This window comes from Ranitomeya variabilis, chromosome 3 (assembly GCF_051348905.1).
Source record: "Ranitomeya variabilis isolate aRanVar5 chromosome 3, aRanVar5.hap1, whole genome shotgun sequence".
NCBI classification, from domain to species: Eukaryota; Metazoa; Chordata; class Amphibia; order Anura; family Dendrobatidae; genus Ranitomeya; species Ranitomeya variabilis.
The window spans coordinates 277084088-277106332 of record NC_135234.1 but is presented as its reverse complement, the minus strand read 5'-3'; the positions used below and the strand labels follow the sequence as shown (position 1 = coordinate 277106332).

Below are 22245 nucleotides of genomic sequence, written 5' to 3'. Positions count from 1 at the left end.
AAGGGAAAAGATAGACCTTTCTTGCCTCCAGAGAAAAGACCCCAAAAGTTGGATACAAGCCCCCCACAAATAATAACGGTGAGGTAAGGAGAAAAGACAAACGTAAGAATGAACAGATATTTAGCAAAGAGAGGCCCACTGACTAATAGCAGAATATAGTAAGATGACTTATACGGTCAGCAAAAACCCTATCAAAATTTCCACGCTGGATATTCAAGAACCCCCGAACCGTCTAACAGCCCGGGGGGAGAATACCAGCCCCCTAGAGCTTCCAGCAAAATCAGGAATCACATTTAGTACAAGCTGGACAGAAAATAAGAGCCATACAAATAACCAAAAAACAAGGAAGCACGACTTAGCTTAGTTTTGCAAGAACCAGGACCAGCAGACAGGAGGAAACAGAAAGGATCTGATTACAACGATGCCAGGCACTGGACTGAGAATCCAGGAAGCTTATATAGCAACACCCCTGGACTAACGACCCAGGTGGGTGCCAAACTGAGAAAGACAATCCCAGAGTCATATCACCAGTGACCACAAAAGGGAGCCAAAAAAGTCTAATTCACAACAGTTCATCTCCCCCCTTCCTGTATGCATGGCTCATCTCACCCCCCCTCCCATCCTTTATGCATGTATCATCTCCCCCCTCCCATCTTGTGTGCATGGCTCATCTCCCCCCCTCCCATCCTGTGTGCATGGCTCATCTCCCTCCCATCCTGTGTGCATGGCTCATCTCACCCCCCTCCCATCCTGTATGCATGGCTCATCTCACTCCTCCCATCCTGTGTGCATGGCTCATCTCACCCCCCTCCCATCCTGTGTGCATGGCTCATCTCACCCCTCCTCCTCCCATCCTGTGTGCATGGCTCATCTCACCCCCCACTCCCATCCTGTATGCATGGTTCATCTCCCCCCTTCCATCCTGTATGCATGGCTCATCTCACCCCCCTCCCATCCTTTATGCATGTATTATCTCCCCCCTCCCATCCTGTGTGCATGGCTCATCTCCCCCCCTCCCATCCTGTGTGCATGGCTCATCTCCCTCCCATCCTGTGTGCATGGCTCATCTCACCCCCCTCCCATTCTGTATGCATGGCTCATCTCCCCCCCCTCCCATCCTGTGTGCATGGCTCATCTCACCCCCCTCCCATCCTGTGTGCATGGCTCATCTCACCCCTCCTCCTCCCATCCTGTGTGCATGGCTCATCTCACCCCTCCTCCTCCCATCCTGTGTGCATGGCTCATCTCACCCCCCACTCCCATCCTGTGTGCATGGCTCATCTCACCCCCCTCCCATCCTGTGTGCATGGCTAATCTCCTCCCATCCTGTTTGCATGGTTCATCTCACCCCTCCCTTCGTGTGTGCATGGCTCATCTCACCCCCCTCCCATCCTGTGTGCATGGCTCATCTCACCCCTCCTCCTCCCATCCTGTATGCATGGCTCATCTCACCCCCTCCCATCCTGTGTGCATGGCTCATCTCACCCCCCTCCCATCCTGTGTGCATGGCTCATCTCACCCCTCCTCCTCCCATCCTGTGTGCATGGCTCATCTCCCCCCTCCCATCCTGTGTGCATGGCTCATCTCCCCCCCCTCCCATCCTGTGTGCATGGCTATTCTCCTCCCATCCTTTTTGCATGGTTCATATCACCCCTCCCTTCCTGTGTGCATGGCTCATCTCCCCTCCTCCCATCCTGTATGCATGGCTCATCTCCCCCCTCCCATCCTGTGTGCATGGCTCATCTCACCCCCCTCCCATGCTGTATGCATGGCTCATCTCCCCTCCCATCCCCTCCTGTATGCATGGCTCGGCTCCCCGCTCCCATCTTGCATGGCTCGGCTTCCCGTCCTCCTTCCTCCATCCTCCCTGGCTGTCATACTCACCTTTCCCACACCGCGCGGAACATCCCTCCATCTCTGTCCCGACGCAGCACCTTCTTCCTGCATGAGCGGTCACGTGGTAAAGCTCATTAAGGTCATGAATATGCGTCCATATTCATCATCTTAATGAGCGGTACCACGTGACCGCTCACAGAAGACGAGCTGCCGGTGCTGAGACCAGACATCGCTGGAGTAGGGTGAGTATGTCGTCTTCAAGCAGGCAGGCAGGCAGCCGCGGGGGAGCAGTTGGTTGGGAGGTGACCCCGGACTTTAATATAAAAAAAAAAAACAGAAAAAAAACTTGCTCAGGTGCTGCCCCCCCTGCATTGTCCCGCCCTAGGCACGTGCCCTCAAGTGCCTAGTGGCAAATACGGCCCTGCATGTCACGACTCCTGCGCAGACATACTGATTTGCCTTGTTGAGGGCAGAGAAAAGCACTACAGTGCTCAGGCACTGGGCCTCACTGAGCTTTCCCGGCACCTGTGCACTGCAGTACTTCGATCTGCCCTCAACCGGGCAGAAAATGACTCCTGCGCATGAGCCGCTACTGAAGCAAGAAAGAGGACATCATCGCATGAAGATGGGACCTGCAATGCTCATGGGACCCAGACCGCACCAGACCGCCCCTGGGTGAGCAGCTTATATGCAAAAATGTGACAGATTCCCTTTAAGGATGGGCTAAAGTTAGGGTTGGGGCTAAAGTTAGGGTAGGGCTAGGGTTGTGGTTATGGTTGGGATTACAGTTAAGTTTGGGATTAGGGTTAGGGGTGTGTTAGGGTTAGGTTTGTGATTAGGGTTATGGTTAGGGTTGAGATTAGGGTTAGGGGTGTGTTGGGATTAGGGATGGAGTTAGAATAGGGGGGTTCCACTGAATAGCTACATCAGGCAGAGGTGTATCTAGGTTTTATGGCACCCGGGACAAGAATTAATTTTGGCACCCCCCACAAGGACATATGCTATTTGCACACTTAGTCATATACCCACTAGCTCCTCTCCCTAATTCTCTCAATGTTCAGTGAAAAACTGAGAGAAGCAGGAAGAGAAGCTCATTGTCACAGGACCACAAGTATGAAAATCACATATGAGTGAAGGAACCTGTAGAGCTGAATCCTGACATTGCAGGCTGCTGAATTCTCACAACTAATGCACTGCACACTTTTAGGATTCTCCCTTGCCGGTGGACAGTCATATCAGCACAAGTATGTGATTTGTATACCTCTGACCACATTCCGACTAGACGTGCCCGGCTTCACTCAGTTCATTTTCATTGAGTGTGGCCACACATGTCTAGTCAGCGCATGACTGCATGTAAATCGCCACCACAAGAGAATCCTGACAGCGTACAGTGAGCACTGTGAGAATTCAGAGGTCTGCAGTCTACAAACCTGGACATCCTTTAATGCTACTGACATTAATAAGAAGATGAGAATTAGTATCTCAAATAAAATTTACATCCAGGTACCTTATAGATGATGTCATCTCTGCAGCCCTTTTCCTTGTTTTCTTCATCTTGTCCAGACCCCATGATGAGTTTCTCATCCACAGCTCATCTCTGCAGACTTCCATCTTCTCCAGAAAATCTCCACATGATGCCCTTAAAGATAGAAGTGTCATTATAATGCTCCTGTATAAAAAAAAAAATGCCCCTCGCTATATTGTCTGCACAAAATATGACCCCCACACTGTCCCTCTCATGGTACATGCTCTTCTCACTGACCTCTCATACTGTGTCCCCCCTATAGGGCCCAGTATTTATACTGTACTCATCACACTCCCCCTCCTTGGTATTCTGTCCCCACCTGGCTGTGCCCTTACACTGTCCCTCCTTGCTACGTCCCCACTACTCAGCTTCTATTCTGTGCCCACTCACTTTTCTCCCCAATACTGTCTCCCCACACTATTCCCCTCCCTCATACTGTCTCCTCTCACATCCCCCGTTCACCATACTGTCTCCTTATATATTTACCCCCTCACTTTCTATACTGCCTGCTCACCTGACTCCCCATACTGTATCTGCACACATCCCATCATCCTCACTCCCCGTACTCTGTCCATACATTTTTCACATCGCTACTCATACTTTGTCCACATACTTTCCCCTGTTCACTCCCCATACTGTCTGCACCCATCCCCCATACTGTTTCCTCATATATTCCCCCCATTCCCCCATATTGTTTCCTCATACATGCCCCCCATTTCCCCATACTGTTTTCTCAGACATGCCCCCCATTCCCCAGTACTGTTTTCTCATGCATGCCCCCTATTCCCCTGTTCTGTTTCCTCATATATGCCCCATCTCCCCCTTTGCTCTTCATTTTGTGTCCTCAAATCTCCCCCACACATTAAATTCCCACTACAAATCTCCCCACACACATTAAATATCCCCTTCTCCATTCCAAATCTCCCCACACACATTAAATCCCCCATCCCCACTACAAATCTCCCCCCACACATTAAACACCCCCATCCCCTGTTAGGGCTAGCGGAACACACCAAATAATATAAAGCAAAATATGAGGTGCGTTCGCATCCCGGGGTCCACCGTGCAGAGATGGAACCTGCTGTTGAGTAATGGCGGATGAACTCTTGCTCACACGTGGCTTAGACCTCACCCAGTGTGAATGGAAGCGAACTCTGTTGCTTCACAGAGTCGCTTAAATAAACGCTGTGCCCTGTTAATAGTCACAGGGTGCAGCTGGTGGATGCTGGTGGGATCCCTATGATTCACCCCCTCTATGCTAGTGATTGGACTCGCTCTGACCCTCGGTGGCTTTTGAGCCCGCACCTGAGGACGCCCTGAGTCAGATGCTGAGTCCAAGCGGGAGTTCACACCCTACACTGACCGGTTTTCAGGACTAAGTAAAGATTTACCACACAGAGTGCATGCAGTGCCGCTCTGGCGGACCCCACTAACCACCCTAACTAGGGCTAGGAAAGCGCACTGGTTGCGCACGGCGCCGCACTGGCGGTGGCTGCCAATTAACGCAGTATTTCGTGTCTAGTGCTGGATGGCACAATCTGGCGCCAGGTAGCTCAATCACCCAATTACTTTCAACAACACTAGTGATGGGAATGATTAAGGAGCTCTCACTAGTTTCAGTCATAAATACACACACACACACGATTTCAGTTCTATACTAGCGCATGGCCGAGCGGCCATGTGAGCCTTTTATAGATGTGGCCTTCCGGAACCTTCCTAGTGGTCCAATCGGAGCCGCCACAAGACCTGAGCATGTGACCTCCGATTTCCAATGAGAGGTCGTCCCATGGGCATGCTTAGTAGATGAAAAGCAGGACTTAGTCCCTGGAACATATGCTCACTACTGATCAATGCTGATTGCAAAGGCAGAACTTGAGGTGGCAGCTGTAACCAGCTGCACAGTATCAGCTTGAGCAAGACGCTGGGACCGATGTCTCTGCTGAGCAGACTCCACTGCAGCTGGGGAAGAATGTGAGACCGCAGAGGACATAGTTCGAGATTCACCCTGTGCAGCTGTGGGAACTCAACACCTAACATCCCCACTCCAATTATCCCCAAACATAATAAATCCCCCTATCCCCACTCAAATTCTCCCTATACATAATAAATCTCCCCATCCCCACTCAAATTGTCCCCCCGTGCACTTCCTCTTTGTCTTCAGCACCCCCACCCTTGCCCATTCCACCAACTCCATCATTTTCTCCCTCCACCATCATCATTGTCCTTTCCACCACCACCATCATTGCCTATTCCACCACCTCCACCATTTCCTCCTCCCCCACCACCATCTTTGCATTCTCCCCCCACCATCATTGCCCATTCCACCACCTCCATCATTGACTTCTCCCCACCACCCCATTATTATCTTTTCCACCACATCCATCATTTCCTCCTCCCCCACCATCCCCATCATTGCCCTCTCCATCACCCCATCATTGCCTTCTCCCCATCATTGCCCTCTCCTACCCCTACACACACAGATACACACAACACCATTTAACTCTCTGCACATTCCCCCGCACCGCTACACACACCCACACAACACACACACTCACCTCTCTGCCACAGCATCTCCGTCTCCTTCCCCTCTCTGGCACAGCTGGCCGCTGAATGATGATGTCATCCAGCGGCGCTGCTTTCCGTGTGAGAGGAAGTGCGGGCAAGAAGCATGACAGAGCCGGCGTGCTGCAGCTTCTCTGTGTCAGCTGTCAGCTTGAAAGTCGGCACATTGAACAGCCGACTCTCAGTCCGGGGGGCGGCAGATTGCAGCCGCCGGGGGAGACACTGCGGACCACCGCATTAGGCGGCCCGACTGCGCCCAGGGCACATACCCCGGCTCCACCCCCAGATACGCCACTGACATCAGGGGGTCTCCAAATGCTACACCACCATTGATTCCAGCCAAATTTGCATTCTAAAAATCAAACGGTGCTCCCTCCCTTCTGAGCCCTGCCATGTGCCCAAACAGTGGCTTCCCCCCACATACGGGCTATTGGCATACTTAGAAGAAATTGCACAACAAATTTTGTGGTCCATTTTCTCCTGATACCCTTGTGAAAAAAAAAAATATATATATTGCTTTAGTTCCCGTGAATCACCTGAAGGGTTAATAAACTTCTTGAATGTGGTTTTGTGTACCTTGAGGGGTGCAGTTTTTAGAATGGTGTCACTTTTGGGTATTTTCTGTTATATTGACCCCCAAACTCATTTCAAATGTGTGGTGGTCCCTAAAAAAAATGGTTTTGTAAATTTTGTTGGAAAATCGCTGGTCAATTTTTAACCCTTATAACGTCCTAACAAAAAAAAGTTTCAAAAATTGTGATGATGTAAAATTGACATGTGGGAAATGTTATTTATTAACTATTTTGTGTGACACCACTCTATAATTTAAGATACAAAAATTAAAAGTTTGAAAATTGCAACATTTTCTAAACTTTTGCCAAATTTCTGCTTTCTCATGAATGAACGCAAGTTATATCAAAGAAAGTACAATATGTCACAAAAAAAAAAAAAAACATTCTCAGAATCAGTGAGATACGTTGAAGCGTTCTAGAGCTATAACCTTATAAAGTGACAGTGGTCAGAATTGTAAATATTGGCTTGGTCATGAAGTACCAAAGTGGCTCTGTCACTAAGGAGTTAATTAAACATTTCTAAGGCTTAATAAAAATTTAAAAAAAAATAAAAAATTACATATTTAGTAAAAATAAATATTAAAAAAAGCTTAAGATGCACCTTGGAGAAACTTTGCGTTGTACACCAATTCTAACTTGATTTACTTTGCACCACTGTGTTTTGAGACCGATTCTAATTTTCTATCTAATGTGTCAAAAACATAGACACAGGCTAGTCATGGCCACTATCAAGCAGAAAAAAAGCAAGTGTTGAGCTTGTCGAATTTAGGCACTCATTTTTGACGAACTTCAATTTTTAAAGTGCTGCAAAAAACTATTTAGCAATTTATGATTAGAATCTGGTGTAAATGAAATAGTAAATTTAACTTTACCAATATCTTTTGCTACCCAAATATCATTTTCCAAGATAAATTTTGTTTTACAGAAAGTTTCAGCAGTATAAAAAGTGAAAGTAATAGACTGCATAAATCAGGAGAAAGATGCAGCTTTAGTTTTGCCTCAGGCAGCTATATGCTTCACTCCATTATCGTACACGTTTATTTTCCACATTGTAAGAATACTTTTTACATGGTGCCTCATGAATTATGTGTGTTTGTTGCCAACAGATTGTACGTTCAGACCGAAGCATGGAACAAATTGTGTTTCCTGTTCCAAATATCTGCAAGTTCCTCACAGAAGAGACAAAGCACCGAGTATTCACTACCACAGAGCAGGATGAACAGAGCAGCAAAGTTAGCGACTTCTTTGACCAGTCATCTTTCCTTCATAATGAGATGGAGTGGCAGAAGAAACTACGAAGTATGGCTTTCTCAGATAACCTTTTAATATGGATTGTCATAGGATAAGAGCAGTTGTGTGGTTTCAGCACTTGTTATAGTCCTAAAACTACTTGCATATGTCTCAAGATGTCTTTTGCTATAAAAACAGATGATAACAGGTCATCTCACATCTGTACATACAGTGCTGGCATTCATGCCATCCTTTACTTGGAGCAATTCTACAAGCAAAGTCAGCAGCATTTTTGGGGCTAAACACAAAAAACAATTTTCACATATTCTGCTACTAGTAAATTACAAAACATGGTCAAATTATGTAATCTTTAGAATGTAAGTTTAAAAAAAATAGTTTATATTATGCAATGAACAAAGGAAAGACATTCAATAGTACATGATATATTTAATGCTCTATGATTTTTACCTATTTTCCCTTTATCGATAAAACTGTAAAACCTATGTGTATGTAAAATAATGAAAATTTTGGAGAATCATGTCACATTTATGATATTACGTGTAGAAAAACATGAAGTCGTTACTTCTTAGATCACAAAATTGACAGGCAATTAGAAAGACTTAAGAAAACTGTTTCAAATAGAAACAGCCAATGGACAATTCATTTGCTATAGTCAGAATACTGTCCTTGTGAACTGACTTCAGGCTTTTTGTAGATAATGCTTATGAGTGTACTGTACATACTAATAATAATAAGTAAGGGATCACTATGGCTATATCCTACACAAACTGTTTGATGGTAATACGTTGCCACATTGAAAAAAACTCACCACTGTCTTTTTAAAGCGAACCCGTCAACAGAATTGTGCTGAGTAGACCAAAGACAGTGTCAGGTTGACATTGTTATACTGATAAAAATGATACCTTGGTTGATGAAATCTGTCTTGTGGTTGTTGTTTAATCTGTATTTGTAGTTTTCAGTTAATGAGATTCTCGTGCTCTGGGGCAACCTGTGGGCTGGGCTTTATGCTCTGCTTACAAATTGACCTGTATGGGATTATGACAGGTCAATGATCCTTTATTGACGTGCCCCATATTTTACATAATGTGGGGATAGAATTTTTTTTTTACATCCAGCAAAATGGCACTGGTGATGGCACCTGCGCAGTAGCATCTATTGCAAAATCTATATAATAATGTTGGAAAAAAAAAGTAAAAATAACTTTGCTTTCCGGTAGATGCTATAGCTCAATTGCCGGCGCCATTTTGCTGCAGCCAATTTTTTTTATTAAGAAAAATGGCGGCGGTGCATGCGCAGTAGCATCTATCGCTTTCCAATAGATGCTGCTGCGCCACCGCCATTTTGCTGGAGAAAAATTTATATATTTTTTACCCAACAATATTGCATGCATTATGCGATAAATGCTACTGTCACTGCCGGCCTCATTTTGCTGGATGAAAAATTTTTTTTCTAACCCCACACTATTATATGCATTATGTAAAAAAGGGGACATTATGTAAAATTGGGGTGTTGAAATATGTAAGCGGAGCACCACATAAAGCTCCCCCCACAGGCTGCCCCGGAGCACGAGCATATCATTAACTAAAAACTACAAATAAAGAATAACAACAACCACAAAACGGATTTGTTTTTACCTGTTGAGAAACACAGGCGGTTGATAAAAAATAAATTATCAGGGAGCTCACAATGAAACTTGCAAACTATTGTTTAGTATTGTACATTTCCATAAACAACAGCTTATATTGTCTTTGTCACTCTTGTGTTTTTCTTTAGGTATGCCGTTAATATACTGGTTTTCACGTAGAATGACACTTTGGGGAACCATTTCCTTCAATCTGGCAGTTTTTATCAACCTAATCATAGCCTTTTTCTACCCCTATGTAGAGGGGACTTCAATGGGTAAGATATGTATGTATATATATATATATGTATATACATTGCTCAAAAAATAAAGGGAATACTAAAATACCACATCCTAGATATCACTGAATAAAATATTCAAGTTCTAAATCTTTATTCACTACATAGTGGAAAGCGTCGATAACAATAAAACATAAAAATGATCAATGTAAATCAAAATTAATATCTCACGGAGGCCTAGATTTGGAATGATACTCTAAATCAAAGTGGAAAATCAAATTACAGGCTGATCCAACTTCAGTGGAAATGCCTTAAAACAAGGAAATGATGCTCAGTAGTGTGTGTGTGGCCTCCACGTGCCTGTATGACCTCAATACAATGCCTAGGCATGCTCCTGATGAAGCGGAGGATGGTCTCCTGAGGGATCTCCTCCCAGACCTGGACTAAAGCATCCACCAACTCTTGGACAGTCTGTGGTGTAACTTGACGTTGGTGGATGGTGCGAGACATGATGTCCCAGATATGTTCAATCGGATTCAGGTCTGGGGAACGGGCGGGCCAGTCCATAGCGTCAATGCCTTCATCTTGAAGGAACTGCTGACACACTCCAGCCACATGAGGTCTGGCATTGTCCTGCATTAGGAGGAACCCAGGGTCAACCGCACCAGCATATGATCTCACAAGAGGTCTGAGGATCTTATCTCGGTACCTAATGGCAGTCAAGCTACCTCTGGCGTGCACATGGAGGTTTGTGCGGCCCTCCAAAGAAATGCCACCCCACACCATTACTGACCCACTGCCAAATCGGGCATGCTGAAGGATGTTGCAGGCAGCAAATCGCTCTCCACGGTGTCCCCAGACTCTGTCACTTCTGTCACATGTGCTCAGTGCAAACCTGCTTTCATCTGTGAAGAGCACAGGGCGCCAGTGGCGAATTTGCCAATCCTAGTGTTCTGTGACAAATGCCAAGCATCCAGCATGGTGTTGGGCTGTGAGCACAACCTCCATCTGTGGACTTCGGGCACTCACACCATCCTCATGGAGTCTGTTTCTAACCGTTTGTGCAGACACATGCACATTTGTGGCCTGCTGGAGGTAATTTTCCAGGGCTCTGGCAGTGCTCTTCCTATTCCTCCTTGCACAAAGGCTGAGGTAGCGGTCCTGCTGCTGGGTTGTTGCCCTCCAGCCTCTGGACACTACGCTGACAGACACAGCAAACCTTCTTGTCACAGCTCGCATTGATGTGCCATCCTAGATGAGCTGCACTACCTGAGCCTCCTATTGCCCCCTCCACGTCTACTGGTGTACTAGCCAGTCTCCTGGTAGCGCCTCCAGCCTCTGGACACTACGCTGACAGACACAGCAAACCTTCTTGCCACAGCTCGCATTGATGTGCCATCCTGGATGAGCTGCACTACCTGAGCCACTTGTGTGAGTTGTAGAGTCCGTCTCATGCTACCACGAGTGTGAAAGCACAACCAACATTCAAAAGTGACCAAAACATCAGCCATAAAGCATTGGTACTGAGATGTGGTCTGTGGTCCCCACCTGCAGAACCACTCCTTTATTGAGTGTGTCTTGATAATTGCCAATAATTTCCATCTGTTATCTATTCAATTGGCACAACAGCATGTAAAATTGATTGTCAAACAGTGTTGCTTCCTAATTGGACAGTTTGTTTGATTACACAGAAGTTTGATTTACTTGGAGTTGTATTCTGTTGTTTAAGTGTTCCCTTTATTTTTTTGAGCAGTGTATATAAAACTCATTAGTGCATTTTCTATGTCAAGCTTTTTCTGTCTCACAACAGTATACATTTGCAGCAAGGGGTAAAGAATCCGCTGTGGTAGCAGCACACCTTCCCGTAATTCAGTTATAACCTATCAGAAGGATAGATGATAAATGTATGATCTCTGGGCATCTGGCTGCCAAGTCTCCCTTGATCACTAAGACAGAAGGCTCAAAGTCTCCTAAAGCATTAACATGCATGTGTTACTACCGCTCCTGTGAATGGATCAGTGGTTGCACATATTCATTATTTTCTCATTTACACAGAAGACTTTGGAATCTCTGTTCTCATGATCAGTGGTACCGCAAGACCCACAGTAATCATACATGTATCACTTATCATGGTGTACGTCAATTCATTTCTTAATATACCTCTGTAGTGATTGGATGGTGATGCACAGTTCATTGAGGTCTAGAGTAGTGAAGAAATAAGTGGTAACATCTTTACTGGGCAAAGCTGGTATTTCTCTTCTAAGCCCCCCCACACTCTGTGACCACAGCATTGACTTACATGTACGTAATTTTCCACTAAGGGGTTAAATGATCACACACAATAAAAATGTTTACCTTTGTGCCTACTAATGATCTCCCCTTTGATAATAATAAAATATAAACTCCCTTTATTCCAACCTCATGATGAGCTGTAACTTTGGGCTCTCTTGGCCTGCGAGGTCAGCCTCTCATAGTAGGCAAGGCATTGCAAATTACACAATTGCACGAGACTCTGACTTCCTATGCGTTGTTTTCTAGGTCACAGGACTAATGTGGTCTGTACATCTAGAAGATAGAGAATACATGTACACCAGGAGCTCTGGGCAACTGCTTTATTAGGAAGCTACATACTGATTGTTTAGCTTCATGTTCCCTCACTGCATTGATCATAGGAAGAAGTGTGCAGTTCTGATTGGACAAGCACGCAGTTCTCCTCAAGATTGGGTGGAGAACTTACCGCCTGAACTCTAGAGAAAGCTTCAGCTTAAAGGAAAAGTGATACCAACGCTTTAGCATTAAAGAGGGTTGTCCAGTGAAATCAAGTTATAACCTACCCACAGGATAGGTAATAACTTGTTGATCAGTGGGAGTCTGACTGCTGGAACCCACACCGAGTGGCATAATCGGTAAATTTTATCCCCATAAAAATAGAGCTGCAGTGCGCATCCTTCGTTTATCAATCCATTCATTCCCTATGGGGATGCCGAGTGCTGTGCTCAATCTTTTTCCTTTCCATAGAGAATGAATAGAGCAGCAGTCCTCCAGTCCATTTTGTAATGGAGATAAAAGAGACCCATCTGAGATTCAAATTCCTCAATCTGTTAAATGGTGCGTGTCCTAGCAGTGGGACACCTACCGGTCAGAAAGGTCACCTATCCGCTGGATAGGTGATAACTTCTTTTCACTGGACAGTACCTTTAATATTTAGTGTTTGTCTCTGCTTACAATGAAGCATCCATCAAAGGTTTTATCATTTTAATATATTGCAGTCATCATATTATATGGCACTGTGTGCTTACAATTGCTTATTTTGTTCTTCTACCCAGCTAATTCTTCTCTTTTCCATTAGGGCTATGATATCACTTGATAAAAAACTGACCAGATGAATCCCTCTAAGCTCTCTGTAGAAACAGGAGATCAATTTTCCCTGTATGAGTCACAAGTCCCTGCAAAAGTCCCTGGGAGGTGGAAGAGGGAATGATAAATGCAGGGACAAGAGACTTCCTGTTTCTATGTAGAGCAGAGAAAAGAGAATTAGCTGGGTAGAAAGGTAAAATGAGCAATTGTAAATACAGGGGACGATTGCAATATATTTTGAGAGGATAAAAACTTAAATGGGAGTGCTTTTTTAACTCCTTCACAACATATGACATATTTATGTCATATTTTGTTTCCCTGAATTTGATGCAGGCACGCACGCTAAATCTGCATGTTTCCTGACATATGATAGCTGATTTAGTCAGCCATCATGTGCTTTAACAGACGTGAATGGAGCACCTGTTAAATTTCACTTTTAATCTCTGACAATGGGATTTAACACGCACCGACAGGGGTGCAAATCATTCCACGCTCCCATCTGCACACCCGTAACATGATCGCAGGACGATGGTTTGTCATGACATCCAAGGGTCTGCCTATGACCACTCATTACGATCCCCCTGTGAACGCTGGAGATCGTGATTTCTGCTATACATAGCAGTGCTGTAGCATTGGTATGTGTAGCACAAGCGATTGGACTATTGCAGCTTCAAGACTCCTAAGGGGACTTTTAAATACAGTATAAAGTTTTTTAAAAAGTTTTTAAAAATATGAAAAAAGTAAAAAAAAAATCTAAAGTTTAAATCAGCCCCTTTCTGCTCCGTTTGAAAACAAAACAATGAAAAGAAATTAAAAATACATGTTTGGTATCACTGCTTTTAGAAATGTCCAATCTATGAAAATATAAAATAAATTCATCTGATCGGTAAACAGCAAGTGAAAAAAATCAAAATGCCAGAATTACGTGTTTTTTGGCTGCCACAACATTGCAATAAAATGCAATAAGAGGCGATAAAAATATTGTATATACCCCAAAATGGTATCAATAGAAATGACAACTCAGAACACAAAAAAATAATCTGTCACCCAGCCCCATATCCCAAAAATGAAAATGTTGCGTGTGTTGGAAAATGGCGACCAAAGCAAAAAAAATGTTTTCATACAATTTCCAAATTTTTTTTCACCACTTAAATAAAAAAAGAAACAAACTATACATTTCATATCTACATACTCGCCCTTACCCGGAGAATCATATTGTGAGGTCAGTTTTACGATTTAGTGAACAGGGTAAATAAAAGACCCCAAAAAACTATTGTGAAATTGCATTCTTTTTTTGCAGTTTCACTGAACTTGGAATTACTTCCCCTTTTTCTAGTACATTATATGGTAAAGTTGGTGGCGACATTCAAAAGTACAACTTGTTCCACAAAAACCAAGCCCTCATACAGCGATATTGATGGAAAAATAATAAAGTTATGGCTCTTGGAATAAGGGGAAAAAAAACCCAGAAAATAATATGTTTGCAAGCTTTCAGAGCACAGTGGCTCCTTCTTCAGGCAAGATTACAAATCGATTAATAAGAAAAAGGCACAACATTTAAAGAATGTTACAGGAGGACATTTGTTAGGGGGTGGGAAGTTTGATGAGTCCATAGATCAGCCAAGGTAATCAAATTAGGCATTTTCTTATAAATGGAGAGGAGGTGGGAATAATGTTCTTAGTTATCTGGAGTCTGTCTCTTGGAGGTGTGAATTGTATCCATGTAGTGACTCATAAATCCAGGTGTTAAATTGAGTCCTAGTGTCAACGAATTAAACATATTCATCAGTTTGTATTCCCAAATTTTTCTTTCCCTGTGGTCCTTAAAATTACCTTTTTGTATTAAGACTTTTAAGTCTGTCGTACTGTGTCCAGGTCCAGAGAAATGTTTTCCCACCGGTGTGTCCATTTCATTCTTGATTGTGTGTCTGTGTAGATTCATCCTAGTTTGTAATTTTTGCATGGTTTCCCCAATATAGATACTTCCAGGGCACCTCGTGCATTGTATCATGTACACCACGTTAGAGGATGTACAAGAAAAGGAATCCATAACCTTATAGTCCTGATTTGTGTTTGGTACACGGACTATGTCTGTTGTTAATATGTGGGGACATGTCTTGCATTTTTTATTGTTACAGGGGAATGTGCCAGTCACTGATGGTGATGAGAGGACACTTCTGACAAGCAGATTCCTTAAGTTAGGGGGCTGTTTATAGGAGAGAAGTGGTAGTTTTGGGAATATGTCTTTCAATTTGTGATCTCTATGGAATATGGGTTGGAGATCAGCACCAATTTTCCTTAGGATGCTCATGTGGGGGTTGTATGTGACCACAAGAGGTACCCTGTTGTTATCCTCTCTCAGTTTGTAATCCAGGAGGCTGTTTCTTGGGATCCTTGTAGCCCTGTGGATCTGCTCATCTATTACCAGTGGATGGTATCCTTGCTGTAGGAATGTATTCCTCAGTGATCGCAGCTGTAGTTCCCTGTCTTTGCTGTCTGAACAGACTTGAATATATCTCAGAGCTTGACTGTAGATGATGGATTTTTTTGTGTGTCTTGGATGAAAGCTGTTCCATCTAAGATAAGCCGGACGTCCGGTGGGCTTGTGGTAAATGGATGTCTGTATGGCATTGTCCTTGATGTGTATGGTCATGTCCAGAAAATGTATTTGGGTCTTTGAAACTTTGAGGGTCAAACTCACCCTCAAAGTTTCAAAGACCCAAATACATTTTCTGGACATGACCATACACATCAAGGACAATGCCATACAGACATCCATTTACCACAAGCCCACCGGACGTCCGGCTTATCTTAGATGGAACAGCTTTCATCCAAGACACACAAAAAAATTCATCATCTACAGTCAAGCTCTGAGATATATTCGGATCTGTTCAGACAGCAAAGACAGGGAACTACAGCTGCGATCACTGAGGAATACATTCCTACAGCAAGGATACCATCCACTGGTAATAGGTGAGCAGATCCACAGGGCTACAAGGATCCCAAAAAAACAGCCTCCTGGATTACAAACTGAGAGAGGATAACAACAGGGTACCTCTTGTGGTCACATACAACCCCCACATGAGCATCCTAAGGAAAATTGGTGCTGATCTCCAACCCATATTCCATAGAGATCACAAATTGAAAGACATATTCCCAAAACTACCACTTCTCTCCTATAAACAGCCCCCTAACTTAAGGAATCTGCTTGTCAGAAGTGTCCTCTCATCACCATCAGTGACTGGCACATTCCCCTGTAACAATAAAAAATGCAAGACATGTCCCCACATATTAACAACAGACATAGTCCGTGTACCAAACACAAATCAGGACTATAAGGTTATGGATTCCTTTTCTTGTACATCCTCTAACGTGGTGTACATGATACAATGCACGAGGTGCCCTGGAAGTATCTATATTGGGGAAACCATGCAAAAATTACAAACTAGGATGAATCTACACAGACACACAATCAAGAATGAAATGGACACACCGGTGGGAAAACATTTCTCTGGACCTGGACACAGTACGACAGACTTAAAAGTCTTAATACTAAAAGGTAATTTTAAGGACCACAGGGAAAGAAAAATTTGGGAATACAAACTGATGAATATGTTTAATTCGTTGACACTAGGACTCAATTTAACACCTGGATTTATGAGTCACTACATGGATACAATTCACACCTCCAAGAGACAGACTCCAGATAACTAAGAACATTATTCCCACCTCCTCTCCATTTATAAGAAAATGCCTAATTTGATTACCTTGGCTGATCTATGGACTCATCAAACTTCCCACCCCCTAACAAATGTCCTCCTGTAACATTCTTTAAATGTTGTGCCTTTTTCTTATTAATCGATTAATCGACACAAGGGGGCATTCTTTGCGTCTGGAGGAGAGAAGGTTTTTCCACCAACATAGAAGATGATTCTTTACTGTTAGGGCAGTGAGAATCTGGAATTGCTTGCCTGAGGAGGTGGTGATGGTGAACTCAGTCGAGGGGTTCAAGAGAGGCCTGGATGTCTTCCTGGAGCAGAACAATATTGTATCATACAATTATTAGGTTCTGTAGAAGGATGTAGATCTGGGGATTTATTATGATGGAATATAGGCTGAACTGGATGGACAAATGTCTTTTTTCGGCCTTACTAACTATGTTACTATGATTTGTAATCTTGCCTGATGAAGGAGCCACTGTGCTCTAAAAGCTTGCAAACATATTATTTTCTGGTTAGCCAATAAAGGTATCACTCCAAGAATACTTCTGTCATCATTGGGCAGAAAAATATTCACATTGATTTTTCTGGCTAACACGGTACCACAATACAATTTGTTATTGTACATCATACTTCTTGATCATATGATTGTAATATCTCAGTTTGAAGAAATATGGAGAACTAGTTTTCATTGTCTGTCTTTGTTTATAAAGTAAATCTATGTTTGTTTTATATCCTAGGAGTATTGGATTCCCCACTTATATCTCTCCTCTTCTGGGCCATGGTTTGCTTCTCGGTTATGTCCCTTTTCACAAAGCGTTATGGTCTTCGGCCTCTTATTGTGGCATTGATCTTGCGATCCGTGTATTACCTTGGTATCGGTCCAACACTCTACCTACTTGGAGGGCTGAATGTAAGGCTTCATGTACTGTAGACTTGTGAAAATGCATGTAAATGACAGAGTGCTACCTCCTTTGATAAGTGGATTACAGGCCATCATTGCAGAAAGCCAGAAAACATTCGGAGTAACAATGAACTTTGTTCTGTCTTTGTACCTTGAAAGGAACAGCTAGAAGGCACGTCAGCGAGTAATGCCAGTCAGACAGCAGCGATCTAAGCTTGCTATAGGTTCGCTCAGTAGTTGTACTATTCTACATTATGTATGGCCATTGAGTTCTATGAAGTGCTAAAGGACATTCAGCTACAAATTTTCTCTTGTAGCATTCAGGCAACACTATGTCATGTCAGTAAAACCTAAACAGCTCACTAACTATTCTTGCTAAAGGAGTCTGACAGTTCAGAAGTTTGCAAAAATAACTTTAAGTGCATTTTTAATGTATTTTCTGGCATTTTTATAGGATGTCTTAGGTTAGGGACACACAACGTTTACGTCCATTGTCAGGAGGCATAAGTCAGACAATGACCAGTCAGCGGAGATGACTAAGAATCCATCCACCATAGAGAGCAATTGTGAAAAAAACATACAGTACTGTGCAAAAGCTATTTTTTATCAATTTAAGATGACCTGTCACTTGCTCAAAAAATGTAGCTAAATAGATAAATGAGCTTCCCTGATCCTGCCACTTGTTTCCGTTTTGCGCTGCGTATGTCCTTTGCAGTGATATTCACATTTATTGCTTTTGGAGCAGAATATGTGAAATCTCTACCTGCAGTACATCTGAGTGTCTCTCTGAAGGTTTCTCTGGTAGGGTGCATTTTCACCCTCACAGACAGTGTCAATCACAAGCCGGCAGTCTACCAGTCTGAGAGGTATTCAACGCAATTTTTTTTTATTAAGTTACAGGTCCTGTTTAACAGAATGTTAAGTTGACAATGTCAATATTTGGTCTTCAAAACAGCATCAATGCATCAATTCTTCTAGGTACACTTGCACAGTTTTATAATAAACTCTGCAGAGAGGTTGTATCAAATATCTTGGTGAACTAACCACAGATCTGAAGACATAGGTTTGCTCAAATCCTTCTGTTTCTTAATTTGATCCTACACAGACTCGATAATGTTAAGATCATGACTATGGAGCCATTTCATTATTTCCAGGATTCTTTGTTCTTCTTTATGCTGAAGATAGTTATTGGATTAAGTATCTGCCTGTATGTCTCAACATCGAGGACAACATTATTCGTGTCCAAACCACCACTATATTTGCTAACATGCAGCCTCCAAGTTGCAGAGAACAATTTCACTGTACCCTACAAACATCCGCTATTGTAGGGCTTCCAATCTTTGTCAAACTAAACTGCCTCATTACAGTCAAATAGTTAAAATTTTGACTCCCCAGTCCAGAGCACCTGCTGACATTTTTCAATATGTCAGTTCCTATTTTATCGTGTATAGTCAGTCAGCCTTGTTTCCATGCCAAAGGTATGGCTTTTTCCCTCATTTTTTTCCAGGAATAGGGATCCAAGAAGTATTGTTTCTCCTTACGGAGATTGACATGTTAAGCATGTTGAGATGAGGAGACTTTAAGCCACAATCCTCCTCTGGGAAATATGCAAATTGTCTCTTCAGAGAGGAAGAGGACTAGAACTCTAGTGCCACCTATTGGAAGTAGCAATCATAACAGCCAATGTCAACCCTTTAACGAGCCTCACATGACTTAAGATAAAAGCCAAACCAGAATCTCAATTTGCAGTACCCCAAAACACAGTGGAGGAGGAGCATTGTGGCTTTAAGCTCCTCATCCCAACATGCTTAACATGTCATTCTCCACTCTCCACAAGGAGAAAGGATACTTCTTGGACCCCGGTCAGACGCCTCTCACTCAGCCAAACCAGATCTCCACTTTGTACTGACGAAGGGCAGTACCCTGAATCACAGTGTCTGCAAATTGAGATTCTGGTTTGGCTTTTATCCTAAATCATGTGACAAGGCTCGTTAAAGGGTCGACATTGACTGTTAGGATAGCTACTTCCAATAGGTGGCTCTAGAGTTCTAGTCCTCTTCCTCTCTGACAGCTACAAAGATAAACCGAAAAGGGGACAACCCCTTTAGGCTAGTTTCACATTAGCGTTTAAATCCGCAGCATTTAAAACGCATCCGCAAGTGGTGGAAAAAACGCATATAAACGCATACAAACGCGGCGTTTTTTAGACGCATGCGTTGTCGCATGCGGTTAAAAAAATGCCGCGTTTGTACGCGTTTATATGCGTTTTTTCCTGCGATTGCATTTTTGGTGTGCATGATGAGAAATTTCACAAGAGAAAATTCAAGATAACCAGAACCGCCAATGGAACTACAGAGGGCGTGTACTATGGGATCTCTATATATAGACCCTAGGGCTACTGAAATTTTAACAGTTTGCTACTGTATCCTGTGTCATGATGGATCTTCGCATGGAGAGCTTTTATTTCAACCTGGATTCCAGCTTCAAAATGTTTCTTGCCTGTGCTTTTGCTTGGGAGCAAGACAGAAATTGCGAAAGATGGAGAAGGAGACAACGTAGGCGTTTTTGGAGGCACCCCATTATCGAACTACATGAGAGCCGTGGAGCCCATCACACGCTCTATGCCGAGCTTAATGCCAACCCGGAGAAATTCCAGGAATACACCAGGATGTCGCAAGACTCGTTCCGGGATTTGCTTTCTCGTGTCCAAGGAGCCATACGGCGACAGGACACCCAGCTCCGTAGAGCGATTCCACTGGAGGAACGTCTGCTGGTTACATTAAGGTACGTTCAAAATCTAAACCAATGACAGTCCAAATTTAGTGTTTTCTGACATGTATTTATTGGCTTTTTCCTTTCTTTCTTTAGCGTAACCACACCATAAAAAGAATAGATTGTAATGTTTTTTGTGTTTGTTTTTCTTCCAGATTTCTGGCAACCGGAGAGAGTTTATCATCCCTCCACTTCCAATACCGGCGTGGAATATCCACCCTGTCCGGAATAGTTGTGGACACCTGCCAGGCTTTGTGGAATGTACTCCGGGATGAGTTTATACCCCTACCCACCTTGGACATGTGGCTTCAAATTGCGGAAAAATTCTGGAGTGTGTGTGATTTCCCCAACTGTTTAGGAGCGGTGGATGGAAAGCACATTCGCATTATCAAACCAGCCAGAACAGGATCAGAGTACTTCAATTACAAAAATATTTTTCTGTTGTGCTCATGGCAATAGCCGATGCAAACTGTCGCTTCATCGCCGTGTGTTAGGAGTCGAGTTTCCTCTGCTGCACAGGGGGAATCCCGATCCGTCTCTGCTGCGGTCTCCCATTCTCCATCGGCCGCAGTGGAGCCTGCTCAGCGGAGACGTCGGTCCCAGCGTCTCACTGAGTCTGATTCAGTGCAAAGGGTTATTGCTGCCTCTCCGGGCTCTACTATTGTACCCTGCACTGATCTACGGCGAACAGGCTTTCCTGGGACTAAGTCCTGCTTTGCACATACTGAGCATGCACAGGGCAAGATCTCTCACTGGAGATCAGGGGTCACATGTTCAGCTTCTGCAGCCAAGTCCATTGGTCCTTTCAGGAAGGTCCTATAGGTGCTAGGACTAAGTCCTGCTCTGCACACACTGAGCATGCCCAGGGCAAGATCTCTCAGTGGAGATCTAGGGTCACATGCTCAGGTATGGCAATCTCTCATTGGTCCTCTTCTTTAAGGTCCTGTGGGTGCTGCAGCTATTTAAGGCTCGCACGGCCATGCGCTAGTATCCTCATACGTTACATGCTTTGCGCCATTGTGGTCATTTGTGTGAATGTGTTCAGGGACCCGGCTGAAATAAGCCCCTAGAATGCTGGCTCCTCCGGCGAGGAGTGTTGTATGCATGAATGACCACTGACTGCTCTCGTCTGGGTAGTTAGCCTGTGTCTCTGTGACAGTTAACAGGGCACAGAGCTTTGTCTTCTCGGCCACTCTGTGAAGCTAACAGAGCTGGTTATTACCACCATATAGCGCCGCCATCCACTTAGCAGCAGGATATTTCTGCACGGTGGATCCCGGGTTGCGAACGCACCAATCACCTCAATAAATATATTTGGTGCGTTCCGCAAACCCTAACATCATACTAGCGCCAGGATCTGGCTAAGTAATGGCGGACAAACAGCGATTGCAGGGTTGGCGTCTCTCGAGCGTGCAACCTCGGCGGTGGATGTTACCGCAATTGCTGTTCAGGCTGCTAGCGTGGCTGCAGCAGCTTTACCCACTGCCACCTCTGTCCCGACCTAATCCCATCTTCCTTTGCCTGAAAAATTCTCTGGGGACAGTAAGTCCTGTAGGGGATTCGTGAGCCAGTGCGGTATACATCTCGAGCTCCTGGCTGCACGTTTTCCCACAGAGCGGGCAAAGGTGGGATTTGTAATTTCTCTTCTGTCGGACAGAGCTTTGGAGTGGGCTATGCCGCTGTGGGAGCGCAACGATCATGTGGTGCAGAGTGTTCCTCGGTTTCTGGACACTCTGAAGCAGGTCTTTGTAGGACCTCAAGTCACCCATGATACGGCGCTCCAACTGCTGGCATTGACTCAGGGTTCGACCATGGTCAGCCAATTTGCCATTCTCTTCCGGACCTTAGCGTCGGAGTTGGAGTGGTCTGATAAAACTCTCATCCCAG

At 44.1% G+C, this 22245-nt stretch overlaps 1 protein-coding gene across 2 annotated transcripts in view; it reads left to right on the top strand.

Moving 5' to 3' along the window:
- Positions 1-22245, top strand: part of ITPR3 (inositol 1,4,5-trisphosphate receptor type 3) — an 825364-nt gene that overhangs the window by 643376 nt on the left and 159743 nt on the right. For both annotated transcript variants that reach the window (XM_077295501.1, XM_077295502.1), the window contains 3 exons: positions 7602-7794; positions 9520-9645; positions 17423-17595. In XM_077295501.1, the coding sequence (XP_077151616.1) occupies positions 7602-7794; positions 9520-9645; positions 17423-17595 (492 nt within the window). The remainder of the gene's footprint in view (positions 1-7601; positions 7795-9519; positions 9646-17422; positions 17596-22245) is intronic.